The 19,102-nt window shown below is 35.5% G+C and overlaps 1 protein-coding gene and 1 non-coding gene across 2 annotated transcripts; one reads left to right on the forward strand and one right to left on the reverse strand.

Moving 5' to 3' along the window:
* The first annotated feature begins 1,354 nt into the window (after positions 1-1,354).
* On the forward strand, positions 1,355-1,459 carry LOC122030753. Its single transcript, XR_006125592.1, has one exon. It is a non-coding gene; the product is annotated as a U6 spliceosomal RNA (small nuclear RNA).
* Positions 1,460-6,641: 5,182 nt separating this feature from the next.
* Positions 6,642-14,662, reverse strand: LOC122030155 (protein COP1 SUPPRESSOR 2-like). Its single transcript, XM_042589321.1, has 6 exons — positions 14,506-14,662; positions 14,161-14,412; positions 13,967-14,081; positions 13,812-13,885; positions 11,606-11,763; positions 6,642-7,074 (listed from the first exon to the last, which is right to left on the reverse strand). The coding sequence occupies exons 1-6, from the start codon at positions 14,628-14,630 to the stop codon at positions 6,908-6,910; spliced, it is 891 nt and encodes a 296-aa protein (XP_042445255.1). The 5' UTR covers positions 14,631-14,662; the 3' UTR covers positions 6,642-6,907.
* Positions 14,663-19,102: the final 4,440 nt, after the last annotated feature.

Genomic DNA, 19,102 nt, shown 5'->3' on the forward strand with positions numbered 1-19,102 from the left:
GCACCTGAGAAACTCAAACTGATGAATTCAAAGTAAAATTTTAAAAAAAAAAGGTTCGTTGAATCCGTAAATGATCAACAAAAAAAAACTAGGAAATTTCCACCATGAATACCAAAACACGCACAACGGAAGTCTAGTATTTGCTTCCAAATCATCTCGTTTATATATAGTTCCTATTTAAATTTTTTTCCTAATTCTATTTTAATAATATTTTCCATGGCATGATGACAACTAATGACCCTATAATTAATATTTTTTAATTTTATTAGGAATACTATATTTATTTTAAGGGTAAATATTATATTTATTATATTTGCATTCTCAACCCTTTGACAAACCAAACAGCAGTATTGGTAATCATACCTAATCAAAATTTATAAACCAAACAACAGTATTGGAATGGCTAAACCCATTCCCATTCCAATTTACTATCAAACTCATTCCCATTCCCATTCCTACGTTTAAACCAAACGCCCCCTTAAATAACTCCACATACGCTAACAAATCTGCAGATATATGAAAACTCGAGCAGAACTGCTACCAATTTAATGAACGACCCCCACTTGAACAAAACACGAGATAATGGTCTAATTATACTTTCTTGTTGAAGAACTTATCGATAATAATTCAAAATCCGTCATTTGAAAGAATTCAACGGTTAGGCATTCATATTCTTATTTTCCACACTAAAGACTATTAGGGTTTATGAATTATGATGTGAACAAACTCTAAAAAAAATTGAAAAGCAAATAAAAATATTTGCTCTTGATTACTGAATAGTAAACGCGCAAGGACTGACATAGAGATTAAAGATGAAGCTAGACCTTTTGGAGGAAAATGTGGGTCCATTTATAGTTTCATGATTAGTTTTGATAAAAAAATTCTTGATGAAATATTTTTTTTGTTTTGTATTTTGTTAGGTTGTTGTGGACTGACGGGATAGATGGTCAAAGCTAAGCGTTGAATTGGAGCGCGAGAACTACTCAGCAATTGTTGTCGATGGCCAACAGTTTTGTGCCGCAGCAAACGGTCAAACTTCGCTTTCCAGAATCAGCCTCTGGGAGTAAAAAGAAAAACTAAAATTTAAAAAACAAAACAATGGCAACATTCGATGATTGCCCGATAGTGACGCAGATCACAATTTCTTAAAGATAATATTTCTAGAATCTGTCATGCTCGATCGTGACACAGATCTCAAATTTGTAAAGAAAAATTCTAGAATGCTAGAATCCCGCTCTAGTTTTAGACAAGAGATGCAACCCAATTGATTAAACAATCCTTTTAAATGACAAAAAAAAACAAGGTCCGCTTGTTGATTTTATTTTATAAAATTAGCATATGCCCTTCCTTCCATGTATGCTTGTCTCTAACATCCGATAAAATTGAAATTATACAGAGAAGATTATTATAGCCTCATGCAAGAATGATACGCATAAATTGAAAAATGGTCCAAATTTTTATTCACTCAGGACGGTACAGTGGCTAGCTCATGACGTACTGCCAACTTAAGATCCGAGATAAATACCTCCCTCACAGACCAGTCACTATTCTAAATGATGATAATCACTCATGATTTACCATCTCCGTATTAACTCTGGGACGGATTAACGAATAGATTGAGAACGATCACAGTCACCTTTTGCCAATTTGCACTGTATTTTTTTTCCATCCTCCGCTCAGTTTCCTTCTTATAAAGCATAAATATTTAACTCCGAAATTTTAAATCTAAGGGTGTGACGAAAGTAGGTAATATTATAAAGTATTTAAAAATAAATAAATTTTAATAAGATAATTTTTTTTATGATTTGTAGAAGTTGGTTATGAGTAGAAAATTATAAAGTTATTATCATGGGTGATTTTCGTAAAACCAATGCCTGTTTTAGATGTTTTTGTTGGAGTGTATACTGAAAGTCTAAGCTTTGTAAACATTCATTATGAATAAAGAATCACATTTGGTCAAATTGTCTACATTTAGTTGTAGTTGTTCAATTAATTTATATTGTAGATAATATAGTATGTGGTATCACATGCAGAAGATGATGTTATCAGTACCTTATAAATTATAAACAGTAGCTCACGACCAAAATGGAAAGGAACAAATAATTAGAAGGTCGTAGTGTAATTATGTATCAGTTTATCTTGACTGTATAATTACACTAGTACACTTAGAGTGTATTGAGTAGGACCATTTGAGGTCGTTTCTTTTATACTGACTTTATAAAGAAACAAAGACCTCGGTTATTATGGAAGTGTGTGCTCTTAATCCTAATATAATAACAAGCACATATATTTGATATTTATTTCTTTAATTTATCAGTGGGTGAGATTTAGTTCGATGAATCAATAAACCCGATAAGTTGGGAAATGGTATCACTTATAGTGTGTGTTGTTGATTATAGAAGGAAACTGTGTCCTACAGATACTAGGTTGATAATGTCCCCAAGAGGAGCTCATAAGGATTGTCATGTTAAACCCTGCAGGTGGACTTAGTCCGACATGACGATAAGGTTGAGTGGTACTACTCTTGGACTAAGATATTAATTAAATGAGTTGTCAGTAACTCATTTAATTAGTGGGCATTCGATATCTTAAACACAGGGAGACTAACACACTCATAATAAGAAGGAACCCAAAAATATAATTTGAGATTGGTGCGGTAGTTCAATAATAGTTCTCTAGTGGAATGAATTATTATTGATAAAATTAAGTTGTGTGTTCGGGGCGAACACGGGATGCTTAATTTTATCGGGACACCAAAACCAATTCCTCCTCTCGGTCCCTATCGTAGCCTCTTATTTATAGAGTACCAAAGGGGGTCGGCCAAGCTAGCTTGGGAACCAAGCTAGGGCCGGCCTAAGCATAAGTTGGGGTGGCCGGCCCTAGCTTGAACCCAAGCTAGAAGGGCCGGCCATATTAAATTAAAAAAAGATTTTAATTTTAATTTTTATTATGTGGAAGATATAATTTATTAAAGAGAATTAAAATTAAAATATCTCTCTTGTAAAAGATCTACAAAAGATTAAAGAAAGAGATCTCTTTCCTTATTTGTAAATTGGTGAGATATTTTATTTTCTCTTTAAAAATTATTCACATGTTGTAAAATTAAAATTATAGAAATTTTCTTTTATCAACCATGAAGAGATTTTTGAAGAGAAATTTTATTTTTAAAATTTCCGGGAACAAATTAGGAAGTTTTAATTTGTTGATTAAAACTTGTCTAAATTGTTTCCCCTTGATGTGGCCGGCCAATATAGATTAAATTAGGAAATTTTATTTTATTTTTCTCAATTAAATCATGTCAAGGAAATTAAGGAAATTTTATTGTAATTAAATTTCCTAATTTACCTAGGCCAAGGAATATAAAAGAAGGGGTGAGGGTGCCTTCATGACACACAACCTCTATTATTTCTCTCCCTCTTTTGTTCCTTGGTGTGGCCGGCCATCATCATCATCTCCCTCTCTTCCTCTTGTGGTGGCCGAACCTCTCTCTCCCTTGGAGCTCTTGTGGTGGCCGGATACTACTTGGAGAAGAAGAAGAAGAAGGAGAGAAAGCTTGCATCTCTTGGAGCTTGGTTGGTGTTTTGTTCTTCATCCTTGGTAAAGCTTTTTTGTGGCCGAACCTAGCTAGGAGGAGAAGAAGGTGGTTGGTGATTTCTCATCTCGGAAGATTGTTGCCCACACAACGTCCGAGGTTAGAAGAGGAATACGGTAGAAGATCAAGAGGTCTTTCTAGAAGGTATAACTAGTAGTTTTTCCTTTTCTGCATCATGCTAGTTATTTATGGAAATAATACCAAATACAAGAGGCTTACGATTCTAGTATTTCGAATATGTTTTTCGATGTTGTGTTCTTTTATTTTATTTTTCCTTGTGATTTGATTGTTCTTTTCGGTTAACCTAAAGTTATTTTAGGAAATTAAATATTAGCTTTCTATAAAAGGTTTTGTCTAGTCGGTGGTGGTTGCTCCCATATCCAAGAAGGTCATGTGCCTCGCCACGTCAGTACTGGGAACCAATTATGGAAATTAATATTTAATGGAATTAATAACTTAAGGTGATTTGGGTCGAAAGTGTTAAGTTCCGCAGGAGACCCAAGTCAAAACCTAAAAGAACGAATATATTAAGTTTTGGATCAAACGTGTTAAGTTCCGCAGGCGATCCAAAATTTAATTTAAAAGAACACATAGTAGCTAGGAAAAGGTTCAGACCTTTGTACAAAATTTTTGTACAGTGGAACCTCTAGGTTTTCCGAGTAGCAACCAACAGTTTTAAGGTTGGGGAATGAGTTTAGGTGCTTAAATAGTTAGTTTGGGGTGATTAGAGATTATTTTAATTTAGAGAGAGATTAAGTCAGGAGACAGGATATTCTACTTATCTTTCCTACAACTTACTTTATTTATCTTTCAAGGAGACTCACTTGTACAGGGTCCTACAGTTGAAACATTGCCCCGACTATTTTGTAAGACTTCGGATAGTAAACCCCTAAAACTTAGCTTAGATTGGAATTATTCAGCCAATATTTCGACTATTCCTGATACAATTACTGTCGACCCATTAAAAAAGGACCTAGAAAGAGAGGAAAAAGGAGCATGTGGGAGTAACAAGATAGAGCCTTCCTAACCAAGTAAGAGAGTTTAGTTCATCGTACCAAGAAAATTCCTTTATTTAGCATAGAAATTTATAGGGGACTAAAATAAACTAAATAAGCAAAAACCACACAGAAATTTTTATATATAGGTGGGTAAGTGTTTAGGTTGTCGGGCGCTGATTAGGGGGCAGCCTCCGGCCGTCTGCTTCGACCCAAACTATAATCTGGTGGGAGCGGTGAACCCATGAAGAAATCGCAACCAATTACGGCCGGATCACAATTACGATCCGACCTTAATTGGGAGTGGGACATCCCCTAGTTTATTTTTTTGTGGACCAGGAGATCTGGTCTCGATAACTTGCACTCTACTTCTGAGAGGATGTCTTACCTTGGAGGTTTGGAAGGCCTTTTATCGAAAGAGGAGGTGGCTTGAGAGGGAAGAAAAGGAGATTGCTTCTGGAGGAAGGCATGCTTACTAGTGATTTGAGAAGAGAGATAAGAGAGGGGTCTAGAAAGAGGAGTGTTATATGCGACAGGTAGGTGCCTAGAAGAGAGGGACCTGTCAAGAGGAGAGAGGTATGTGATAGGTGGGTAAAACAAATGTCATGGATGATATTTTTACGAGTGAGTGGAGGTACTATAGGTAGTGGAGATGAGACCAGGCATGAAGTAGTAGTAGGTTTATAGGTCTGTTGACTAGAAGTGTCCAGTATTGTAATCTACTGCTTAGAAATGTCTATTACTGGAGTGAGATTAGGGTTCCATCATATTCTCGAAATTGTGTTCTCCTATTGGATCCAGGGAAAGAGCTTGAGAGCTAGTAGCATGAGTTGTAGACCTAGAACGGTAGAGTGATGCTCTATATATTTTAACGAAAACAACTAAACTTGCTAAACATTTGTTGCTAAATCATTCGGTTTTCCTTTGGTAATGATGAAAGTTATATGTTGTGTTGGAAAAGACAAGGGAAAGAATTGGGTACCCATATCTTTGGGGCAACTTTTTTTTATATATGACTCACCGGTTAGGATGTAGTTTTGAGAATCTTCGATTCTATCCCAAGCCTAATTCGTGCCTTGTACATAGGCTCACCAATGTTTTAGCTGATCAACAAGCGTTGGAGGGACTTCCCAATCTATGTGGATCAGATGAATACTCTTTAAGTTCTACTTAATAGCCACCTACTTCATTAATGTCAAATTTTACTAAGTATCTAGCTGACAGTTCTAGCTATAAAATTACAGTAATTAATGCTTTGTAAACTCTTCAAAATTATAGAAGAGAATAAACTCTTCAACTTCAGAGTGCATCATCCTTCCAAGTTGGGGATCAGTGAAAGCAATTGAAAGAATGGATGCTTAGCATAATTAAATTAACAAATAGCAGCATATTTTTCAGAAGACACCAAATGCATTTCACAAAACTTTAATCATGAATTCATATTCAAAAGGAGGCTAAAAGATTCCAACTTCACTTCCCATTTTCATCATGTTTGTTATCCACTACACAATGATCAAGTGAATTCAGTTCTAGTACAAGCATTAGACTGCTACCCCACAACTGAATTGATGCTTATAGATAGAACATATTCACGGAGTGTGGTCCTTCACAAAAAATATTAGTTACATATTTAATTAGTACCACTTCAATCAAGGAACATACATTTCCATTGAAATTGCAACATTTCAACATTCAAAGCACAAACATAGAAATTGGAGACTTCCTTTCCTATTATGACACTTTCACCAAAATCAATTCGCAAAAGGGAAGTGAACAACAATGAGCAATAAAAATGAAAGTTACAATAAGGCAGCTCTATCATTGCAAAATCAGGTATTTAGGTATTTGAACATAGCAAGTTATTTTTCCTCTCAAAACATAAATTTAGCTTTTGGAGGAGTAAGACATCAACAAAAAATTTCGTCAAAACTCCAAGTTAGACTGTAATCAAAGATTTCTCTTCTAATAGCTTTTGCAGTGTAACTTAGAACAGGAAAACAGAATATCTAGTTACTAAAATTTATCACAAATGAGTTATTAGATGCTTCTTGAGATTAGAGAAGGCGTTACATTAGCCGCGTGTATCAAGTAATTTAAATTTGTTGAAATTTGGTATAATATACAAGTCAAAGCTGAAACTTGATAGCAACTATACTTGTACAGACCACACTATGAAATGATGTGTAGCTTCAGTGTGGATGATCTACGTTGTAATAATTATAATTAGGTGTTTTCAATGGCTAAGATTCAGACAAGTTTCACTCAAATCCATCAATGCCTCAAAAAAACTTTAGATCATGAGTCACACTTGCACATAACATCATCTTCGCATAACGCGATTTCTTTCTCGTTTCCGAAATCGCTCAAGCATAAATTCATCAGTAGCAGTTTGCCTCCGTCTTGCGGCATCTGAATTATTAGTTTCTGTTGATTTTCCATCCATTTCATTTAGTTGGGCACCTCGACCTTTGTACAACTCTGGATGCTCTGCAATATAAAGGTCAACTACTGAATACCAGGGAATATGCTCATTCAGCAAATTTATCAATAAATCTGGTTTGTCAATAAACAGAGCAACTATCAATAACTGAAACACTAAACATACACCAAACATTCAAAAATAGTTAACTGTAATTAAAATGGATTATAGTTTTGCTAGACACAATTCGGAATTGATGATATGTATCTTCCCAATCTGGCAAAATATGTTTCTGTTAAGAATTGACTAATTATTAAGTCTAGAAAAGTCAGACAAATAAGAGTGAGAACTACAAGTTTTCACAACAGCAAATGAATCAACGAGCTAGATAGCTTAATGTAATTGTCATTAGACAATTTACAAATTAGCATACGTGACTCTCACATCTTTTCTTCTTCATTCAGTTCAGCTGCTCTTCCACATTCCGAGTCTAAATGGTAATTGTGAAGGATTTGACAACTATAACCCTAGTTAAGATTAACAACAGGCAAGTTATCAAGTATCCTAGATTAAGGAATTGGGAACCTCGAATAACATTAGTACACATTGAATATTTTTTAAGGAACTTGCCCTTCTATAGATTAGTTTTGGACCTTTTATCTCGAGCAAATCATGAGTGTAAATTTTGTTTATTATCTCCAAGGGATAGTAAGATTGGTGTCACTCCTACATCTCTCATTTCCTTCTCAAATTAACTTGGAATAATTCAAAACTTCTTTGATCTAAGGGCAAGAGTGACAAAGGAGAGCGCTCCAATTGTTATCTCCTATACATGAAAGTTAGCTTTACTACTTGAAGTTGCATTTCCTTGTTCTTGAATTAAGTTTGAGTGAAGAGTGTGAGTGCCTTGATTTATTGTTTGTGTATTTAGTTCTGTTTTAATATGGCCATATGTATATTTCCTTGTCATGTGTGACAAAGCGGTTGTCAACCAAGGTCAATAATTAACAAAGTAACATTCATTGGAGGAGTATTGCACCATATTCTCATCTTTAGCATCACATTTAATTGGCACAATGATCTTGTCATCTTTAGCACCAGGCACCTCTCTCATAAAAGGCTTGATTCATACAAGCATCATTATATGGATGATGAAGTGAATCATGTGGAATATGCATCAATGAAACTATGACCCACTATGATAGTTTCACAAGTCATTATAGTTTAAAATCTCAAATCGTGTCAAGATTTCAATCACGGACTAGAACAATACATTTTCGATATCGAATCGTGTCATGCCGTTATAGTTTCAATATTTTTTAAATATAAAAAATATTAACTAAAAATAAAAAATCTAAATATTTAAAAATAAAATAAAAATTTAAATAAAATAAAATATTTTTTAAAAATAATACATATATTAAATTAATGGGACAATTTTATTAAGCTTTAATTAAGCTTATTCAAATTATATCAATCATAGAAGGGGAGCTTTGGCGCACCGGTAAAGTTGTTGCTTTGTAATCAAAAGGTCGGTTCGAATCCTAGAAACAGCCTCTTACAAAAAGCAGGGTAAGGCTGCGTACAATGGATCCTTCCCCGTGCACCGGGCTGCCCTTTCAAATTATATCAATCATAGCTAAGAGTTAATTAAAATTATTAACCTAATGTTATTTACTTAATCTAACTTAAAAATGTTCTCATGTTCCACGCCACCATGACAACGAGCACGCATGACCCGCGCGACGCGTCTGAACACGTCGCTAGGCTCGTGCGCCAAATCTGGACACATCGCTAGGCCAACACGGGGGACCGAGGGGGGCGTGTTTTTGTCCGTGCCAATCCACTAAATGTTTCGCCTGTATTGAGCGAAACGACTCAAGATTTTAATCCATGCAAGTCATATCCTACATTCACAAATATAAGCTCATGTACTTCCATATGCCATCTAGATGGGTATCAATATCCTCTTATGACTCCGTTTTTATCTAAAAATTTGTGCATTTTCATCTCACTAGTTGTTCATCTAAATCAGTTCTAGTTGTATTACTATTTAATATGATTTTTCATCTCACTAGTTGTTCATCTAAATCAGTTCTAGTTGTATTACTATTTAATATGATTTTGATGAATAAGCTTAAAAATGGCAACCAGGTGCACAAAGTTCATGCCAATGCGGACGCCGGAGAAGAGTCTATTGTATGTAGTTTTACCTTGCTTTGCAAGAGGCTATTTTCGAGACTCAAACCTGTAACCTCTAGGCACTTATAGACATTTAATCAACAATACATGTGTTATAATGAGTCATGATGTATCTTGAAGTTCAGTGATGTTCTTGATGGGTTGATGTGAATTAACTAATCAGTTTGTTGAAGATTCTTCTGTCAATTCAACAAATAGGTTATTGATAGGCTGTCTACTCAAGTCCATATGAACTTACAGATAATTATTTTTTGATTAAAGCCTAGTGAACTTTTTTTATAAGGGAGGGGGGTCTCTTGTGATAAAAACTGCTACAATAAAATAGCTAACAAAAAAGATCAGATAAGGCTGCAATTATATATAGAATAGATGCCAGCAAATCTACCGTTGCGGTTACCACTTTTTCACTTCAATTGGTTTTTAGACTATTCTCCTTGTCAAATGGTTGTGGAGGGGAATTAGTATGTTGGAGAGGGTATAAATCAACATGTCAAGAATATAGAATTCACCAATGCCATAATGTTTTATTTTTGTGCAGTGATGCAGGAAGATGTCAATCAAAAACACAAAAGGTTGAGAATTACTTGGTTCGACTATGAGATCCTCACTTGATGCAGTAAAAGATAAAAATTTGTGCCTTTGTAGGTAATATCACATGGTTCCACACCTCCACCAAAGATCTCACAAGATAATAAAAAAGTATAAAACCGTTGTGTATCATTTATTGGACTAGAACAATTAAATGGGATTATCCTGTAAACTTTACTACTATCTAGTCTCATTAAAAACTTGGACAAAATAATATCAGGTGTACCAAAAATAGTCAAAATAGAAATAAAAGAAAAATATATCCTCAACCAAGTAAAATATAAAATAAAATTATGATTTGAACATTGCAACGACTTAATTTAAGCCAGCCATGGGGTTTTAGTGTCTCAGATTACATAGAACCTAAAAATTAACTAGGTACCAATTGATAAAATTTTTATATTATGAGAGTTCATTTGGGGATACTAAGCAAGGAACCAATCTCCAGCTCCTCAATTTCTTTAGAATTAGAGGAAATAATAGAGTTGGTGGTGGTCTCCTGTTTAGAACTTTCATTCTGTAGTTATGCTATCAAAATTTAGCATCCTCTGATAACAATCATCCTCATGGTTCCTCTTTCCTTAATGGCACCTGATTAGTCTAAAAGTGAAATATAACACAAACTAATCATCAATATAAATTGGGTATACATAGTCTTCAACTGATAGTCTCATCCAAGGCAAATCCTCAATGCAATTACAAAAGTTAATTCGGTTTGAACTGGCCTCACAATTTGTATCCCCTCATATTTGGTTTGTTTACTACCAAAAACAAGAATAACAATTTCATAATTAACTGAATTATAATTTCATAGAAAAAAACCCCAAAGATGTGTAGCATATATCGTGCCTTACTCATCAGTGAATCTCTACTAATGAGATTTGTCAGTCTCTCTACTACTACAATGTCTTGCATTGGCTCATGGCATCAAATCTTGCAACATCCATGTCAGATCACACTAATTTCTCATACCCAGATTAATTATTGCTCCCAAGTACTTTGATATTTGAATTAGTTTATCCACATGTGTATCAATCTATGTTGATTGATAATTGAAAGTTGAACTCACAAACTTGGAAGAGGTGCAACACAAGAATATGATATGATATATAAATGATCTTGAAGCTTTGATTTGATTGATCAATGTATTATATGCTGAAACCATAAAAGTAGGAAGGCTCAGTACCAAAAACTTCAATCATGTGTTTAAGATGAGCTCTCATGAGCTCATTGATTACTTCATGTAATGCATAGTATGTAGCTACATATACTATATAGTTATACTTCAAATTAAATAGTCAGTTGTCATACAAATGGACTGTTGACTGTCATATGACAAAATGTAAACAATGAAAATTTTTAGAAAGTTCAACAACTTTACAAATTGACTAGTTTTATCTCCCTATATACCGTATTGACCTAAAATGATATGATACAATAACTTAAACTTCCATCTTAATTATTTTTTTAATCAAATACTCGTCACCCTTCTACTTTCATCATTTTCCTACATTAGGAGCCTCTGTTTAAGGCCATGTACATTTAATGCTGTTGGAATTTAATGCATCCATATTGACTGCACTATTCAATTCACCAACTGTAAGAAGTGAACAGTCTCAATTCCACCATAAAGATGCTCAATGTATTAACAAATCCTGCCTAATATCCATTAATCCTACAAGATTTACTTCTCTTGGACCACCATCCACTATACAAACAAATGGTATTTATATCTAAAAGTACATTTTGCAACAGATAAATTCACAAAGAGAATAAAAACACACACAATATTTTATATACAGAACAAACCTCTCCGAAGATTTTCAGCATAATCCCGACCACGTTGGAAGTAATCTGCACTATAACTTGAAGGAATATTTAATTCTGATTTAGTTTTACTGACAAGCCTCTTCTCTTGCAATAGCTTTTTGGCCGCCTCAGTTTCTTCAATATTCCGTAGCTTGTATCTGTAGGATGAGAAAAATCCTAATAAAAAGTGTGTATATAAGAAATAAGAATAAAAAGACTAAGAACAGTGTATTTATCTACTAGATTAGAGGATATTCTTTCACTAACTTGCAATAAGCGACATAGAACAAGTGGATGGTATATTGAATGAAAAAGAAAGTAGTTCTTCAATAGAGTTGCATCATTGCATGTCAACATAAGCACCGACATTACCATGCTACTATGAGCCTTTTTAGCATGGGTAAAAGTCTGGCCGATGAAATTATCAAATAATGTCATTATTCAACTGATGCATTTCAATTGGAAATAAAAAGTTCAGAAAAATGTTACATAGCATTCAAATAGTTGTATAAGGTACCCCTGAAACATACTTTGTCTTCCTTTAAACATTAATATATTACCACATCCCTCCGGAACAACTCAAGAAGATCACCCTCTTCTATCTCATAATCCCCTAAAGAGAACCCTGTGTTTAGTGAGTCATTTATGGTGTTTCTTTGGGTATGTTCATTGAGACAATACTCCCTATAAACACCCAAGAAGTTTACTCCACAAGGGTCAGGGTGTGGCCATTTTATGGTATTAAAATGTACATTTAATTAGCATGGAACATCTGCAATTATTTAAATTTTTTGTATTCGTTCAAGTTAGGTTTTGAGCAAAGTTTAAAATGTCATTCAGTATTGGTCTCCAATTGGAATGACACGTTTTCAGTACCATATTAGTGGTACACCATATGCAGTCCTGCAATCACATTTATAGACAGAACTTGCTGTCTTTTTTCCTAATCTGTCATCTAAATTTCACCGCCTAGAGATTTAGGTGGCGTTTGGTTTATGGGTTTAGGAATAAGGGAATGGATTCATTCCCAAATCTTGTGTTTGGTTAATGGGAATGGAATCAAGATTTTGGAATGAAACCCAAAAATTTGGGTATGGATGAAACCCACCCCCACCCTTGGGTTTTGATGGAATAGGATTGTGAATTAAGTTTTAGACAAAAATACCCTTAGTATATTTGTTCATTTTTTTTAATTTCACACACTCTCTCTCATCATATTTTCTCTCTCCTTATTTTATCATCACATTTTCTCTCTCAAGATACTTTCTCTCTCCTCATTCTCTCTCTATATTCTCTCCCATCATATACTCTCTCTTCTTATTTTCTCTCTCTTCATTCTCTTCTATCACACTTTCTTTCCCATTATACATTTTCTACTTATTTTTTCATCATACTTCCTCTCTCATCGTACTTTCTCTCTCATCATACTTTCTCTCTCCTCATCTTCTCTCATCGCACTTTCTCTCTCTTTATTCTCTCTCATCACACACTCTCTCTTTATTTTCTCTAATCACAATTTTTCTCTAAGCACACTTTCTCTCTCATTATATTTTCTCTCTCCCAGTCTCGCATTTTCTCTCATCACATTTTCTCTTTTCATTTTTTCCCATCAGTCTTTCTCTCTCAACTCACTTTCTCTCTCATCATACTTTCTCTCTCTTCATTTTTTCCATCACTCTTTCTCTCTCAACCCACTTTCTCTCTCATCATGCTTTCTCTCTCCTCACTCTTTCATTTTCTCTCATAATACTTTCTCTCTCTTCATTTTTTTCCATCACTCTTTCTCTCTCATCACACTTTCTCTCTCATCATATTTTTTTTTCTTCTCAATCTTTCCTATCATGCACTCTCTCCTCAATTTCTCTGATCATACTTTCTCTCTCATCACACTTTCTCTCTCATCACACTTTCTCTCTCATCATTTTCTCTCATCATATGTTTCTCTCACATTCAACTTTCTCTCCCATCTAATTTTTTCTCTTATTTTCTTATAAGGGTAAAAAAGGAAATTTAGGTTCATTCCGATTGAAAATATTTAACTAACCAAACATCATTTTTAAGAATGATACCCAAGCTCATACCCATTCCCATTCCATAATACTATGATACCCATTCCCATTCCGATTCCTAGGAGAGAACCAAACGCCCCCTTAGAAATAAGTGCCTAGTAAGAAATAACAATTAAATACAAAAGGTAGTTAGTTACTCTATTGGCAGCTGGATTTCAGCTATCCCGGTTGTCCACTGTGTAGAGCTTTCTTCCGAATTTCTCTTCTTTACCTGCAATCAAAAGGGTAAATTCAATTTTGTTTCTATTTTTTTTTCCAATGCAACTCGAGAGTAGAATTAATATGCGCTGACCTTAAGATGTTCGGGCACAACATACAATTCATCCATCGGATCCTTCTCCTCCTTCTCACCTGAATCGATCTTCTTACCACGCCTCTTTGCCAGTTCTTGCTCCACGTACTTAAGCCTTCAAAGACAAAGCATCAGAGCCACTGGGTCGACTTGTAAAAATATTGAGAAAGGGATGTTAAAAAACCAGTACATACATGTTGGGATCCTCGATGGTAACAGCTGTCTCCTGGGCAAAGGTATCCTGCAGAACGAGGTCCTCCTTGCCGCCATCTCCATCGCCCTTGTCGCCGCTGCCACCGCCAATTCCCCCACTGCTGCTCGCGGAGCCCTTACGGAAGGCGGCACCGTGGCCGGTTGGTGAGTGCTGTGGGGCAGTGGTCAGAGCTGGCATACCTGCCTTCTTCTCCCGCTGCTTCTGGAGGAGCTTCACCTCCTCCAACGCCAACCTGAAAGCAACAGAAGATCCCCATCCACATCAGGAATAGAAAAGGTGGAAAGTTGCATCCAAGACAAAGATTTTCGCAGGTTGCAAGGGCTACCGGCGCTCCTCCTCGTCGTCATCGGGATCATCGACGAGGGGGTCTGGCTCTAGGGTTCTCTTCCTGAAGTTCTTAGCCCGCATGGCTTGATTTGATTTGGGAATGTCTGTCATGTGCCGTGTCATGTAAATATCGAATAAATGGGAGATGGAAGATTTTGCCCCGGTAGTCTGATGGTTATGCCCTATCCTCTATTATTTACAGTCTAATGTCATGTAAATAATGAATTTAAAAATAGTGGCGAGCAGATAGATTTTTATATATACTTCTCCGATTTACTGCCTACGAAAAATTTTCGTGATGTGGATTTGATGGTAAAAAGATTTTTTATTTGGTTGACATTATCAAAATTTATCATTTTTGGGTGATGACACACTTAAAGTGTTCGTACTATGGTGTCGTAGTAGAATATTTAGATTATCAACTAAGTACTCATGATCTATAATATATTTGTAGGATTTTTTTTTTTTAAATGAGGAGCATAATTAAAAGATGTTGGGTATCTAGGTTGGTCGTTGTGTGCATTTCCTGATTTACCCAGATAATCGGTGAAAATTTTCTATGGGGTCGGGCCGGTCATCCCAGAGATAGTCAATGAGGCTAACTGAGATTATTATTTTTTTTAGAGAGAGTTTGGTTTGTCCCCGGGGCTATGGTACCGCGGTAGAACATTCAGGTTATCACCCAGGCAACCCCACGTTTCAAACTCTAGCTATGACATATTTGTAAGAATTTTTCCTCCAAATGAGGAGCGTAACCAAAGGTTGTTGGGTTTCTGGGTTGGTCGTCGCGTGCGTTTCCCAATCAATTTACTATGATGACCGATGAAAAATTTTCATGGAACCGGACCGGTCACCCAGAGATAGTCAATAAGATTAACTAGGATTATCATTTTTTCAGGAGAATTTGGTTTACAATTTTTTGTGTTATTTTCTATTTTAATTTTTTGATAAAATAAAAAACATATTTAGTTTATATTTTTCACATTCATTTTCAACAAAAGAGTATTCTTTTAATAAAATGAAAAACCTTAAAAAATCATTTTCTTATAAATAAAAAATATATTTTTCTAAAAAATGAAATGAAAATGTAAATAAACTAAACGCACCTTAGTTTTTGTTTAAGTTACATGAGATCATAAGTCTATCTGCTAATAACATTTATCATTATTGAATTTCATGAGAATCTAGTTGGTCCAATCATGTTTAATTGATTAATACCTATTATAGTTAACTTAGATAACAAATACAACAAACTTATCTATTTCAGTCAAATACTATTGATGGTCAAATTATTGGTCAGCGAATAATCTGACGTGCGTACTCTCCGAAGGTTGTTCGTGAAAAGTATGCGAAGGTCCTAAAATACACTTCAGTAGAGGTTTAGACTGGCATTAGAAGATCTTGATAGGCCACTTCAATGCTTAAATTAGGATTTATTTGAGGTATTATGCGGGAACAATGAGATGCAGAAAAAGGAAAGAACCTAGTAGAGTCCAAGATTTGGGAAGAAGACCTTTGTAATTACCTTGGTGAGTGTCTATATAATTATTACAAGACCATCGCCATGTCAAATGTTGCAGAGGTCGCATGCTCCTCCATCATTCTTGTATGTGTCAGTGAGGGGATCAGATCTGACCACCATTACTTGTCTCTCCATTTATTAAATGTCATGTGTTTGAAAGAGGGCATCTAGGAGACCACTGACAACCTCGTAATATCCTCTTCATTCATCTGGTGACGCGTGTCGTAGAATATTTACAATTGTTATATGCTTCTCCTAAGAGATATGGTCTTATTCAGTCTCCATAGAGAGGGGATTTGATCCAAGGACGGATAGAGAGAGAGTGTAAGGCTATAAACAAACTAAGTCTAGCCAAGTTTTGAGGGTATTCAAGCTTATTTAATAAGGTAACCGAGCCAAATTAAGTTGAGATTAAAATAAACCAAGCCTTTAAAATTATTGTTCAAGCTTGGCTTATTTATTTTTTTTTATGAGTTTGAGCTTCTTTGAAGCTGACTTGAGTTTGGTTCGTTTAAATGCTATCGAGCTCTCAATTTAAACTTGGCTTGAGCTTGGTTAGAGTTTGGTTCGTTTAAATATTATTAAGTGTTACGAAGCTGCAAGTACATGACTACATCATTAGTAATAAAAGATATCGAACTCACAGGGATTGGATACAAGCACTAGAGACATAACGCGGTGAATCAGTAAAACAATCAAAAGCTGTGTATTTATGCACAATAAGGCAAGAGAGAAGTAAAGAGAAGAAAGAACTAGGAAGGAGAGTTTGTCGCAGAACCTTGGTTTAGGGAAGTATTCTAGGAGTTTGGTTTCATTGTAACGCTCATTAATGTACTAAGAATTACCTATCACCCATCCTCTACCCTTATGCGTATGTAGAAAGTCTAACTCAATGCCGACACTACCCCTATGACGGTAATATCAGAGTGTTATCTCTATTGGTATCCAATGCTACTGAGTAGAAGTGGTTGCCTAGGAAGTCCGGTTAAAGGGATATCCTTATCACTAGGGCCCCTAGTCATACGTTCACTAGGGTACACAAGACACTAACATAGGACTAGAAATGATCCATTAAGTCTGATCCTATCTAAAAGCGGAGAAGATGGTTAGCTGGGGACGTGGCTTTGCGGTTGACTGGATGAAAACTTCATCCGATCTTGTAAGGCAAGGAGTGTTAGTGCCAGGCCAAGAAGGGGTTTCCAGCGTTGGCCCTTCGACGCTCAAGTTAGTCCTCGATATAGTCGAGAATAGTAGAAAAGCTGCAGCAATGAGTGTGTTAAATAACAAAGTAACGTATACCTCCGTCTGTGGATGGAAACCCCTTTTATAGTGTCACTGTAACGTTTGTACGTGCATCTCAAAGCATATACACATTTTTCAAAACATCCTATGCAAAGACAAATCAAAAAGTGTCTCTGACATCTTTCCTTAAGCGAGCACACAAATATCTGATGTGACAGACTGAAAGTTTCTAAAGTACGATTTGCCTACTAGACATGCTCTATTGTCAGTGGCACAAACCTCCAAAAGAGTACAAGGAGATATATAGGTGGGTCCCCCTATAGGTAGACCAAGGGCTGCTCGGCGGGGACATCCCAGCTCAGTCACATCAAATAAAGATATTTTCCTTCACTCAACTTTCCTATTGTTGGAGGGTTGCCTTTTGTCCGATTGGTCATGACGTCTGGTCGAACGACACAGTGGTCTAGAGGATTCATTGTTTGTCCCTTAACCCCAGTCACAGGCTTTCCATGAGCAATTGTCCGGACGACCACGTCCGACCAGCATTGGGGCCCGATCGATGGATCCAGGCTTTTGACTATCTTGACTTTGACCTCCACGTCAACCACTCTTCCTTTCTTTGATACATCTTTGGTGGGGTCCTCTGTTGGGATGCATACTAAAAGCCTAGATTTTTGTATGAACATTTATTTTGAAATAAGAATTACATTGGTCAAATGTCTGGATTTATGTTAAATGTAGTTGTCCATTTAATTTATATTGTAAATAACATGGTGTTTGGTGTGACACAGAAGATCATGTTATCAGTTCTTATAAATTATAAATAGTAGCTCATAACCAAGATGGAATGGGGTAAACCATTGGAGTGGTTGTAGTGCAATTTAATATTAGTTTATCTTAACTATAAAATTACACTAGTACACTATGAGTATATTGAGCAAAATCATTTGATGTAGTTTATTTTTATATTGACTATATAAAAAAACAAAACCTCTGTTATTATGGAAGTGTGTACTCTTAATCATAATATAATAACAAGTACGTATACTTAATATTTATTTTTTTAATTTATCAAAGGGTGTGATTTAGTTCGTTAAATCAATAGGCCCGATAAGTTGGGAAATGATATTATTTATATGGTGTGTTGTTGATTATAGAATGAAACTGTGTCATAGTAATTTAGGTTGATGATGTCTCCTTGAGGAGTTCATAAGGATTGTCATGTAAACCCTGCAGGTGGACTTAGTCTGGCATGACAATGAAGTTGAGTGGTACTACTCTTGGAGCTAGATATTAATTAAGTGAGTTGTCAGTAACTCATTTAATTAGTGGACATTCGATATCTTAAACACAGAGAGATTAATGTACTCATGATAAAAAGGAGCTCATAATGTAATTTAGAATTGGTGCGGTAGTTCAATAATAACTCTTTAGTGGTATGAGTTATTATTGATAAACTTGAATTGGGTGTTCGGGGCAAACACAGGAAGCTCAAGCTCATCAGGAGATCAAAACCAATTTCTCCTCTCGGTCCCTGTTGTAGCATCTATAAAGCCTTGTATCCATAAAGTCCACTTCTTACCCAAGTAATGGGCCGAACACATCCTTGATTGGAGCAAGGGGGTCGGCCAAACATGAGTTTGGAAGCCAAGAGGTGGTTGGCCAAGCTTAGTGCCCAAGCTAAGGGCCAATCACTAGAAAAGGAAAAGGAAGTTTTGGTTTTAAAATAAAATTTTGTTAAAATCTTTCCTTATTTGTAGTTATCTACAACGGTTAAAAGAGAGATTTTATTTTGTTAAAATTATTCCTTTTTTGTAGTTATCTACAATGG

Source organism: Zingiber officinale, chromosome 10B (genome assembly GCF_018446385.1).
Source record: "Zingiber officinale cultivar Zhangliang chromosome 10B, Zo_v1.1, whole genome shotgun sequence".
In the NCBI taxonomy this organism is placed as follows: Eukaryota; Viridiplantae; Streptophyta; class Magnoliopsida; order Zingiberales; family Zingiberaceae; genus Zingiber; species Zingiber officinale.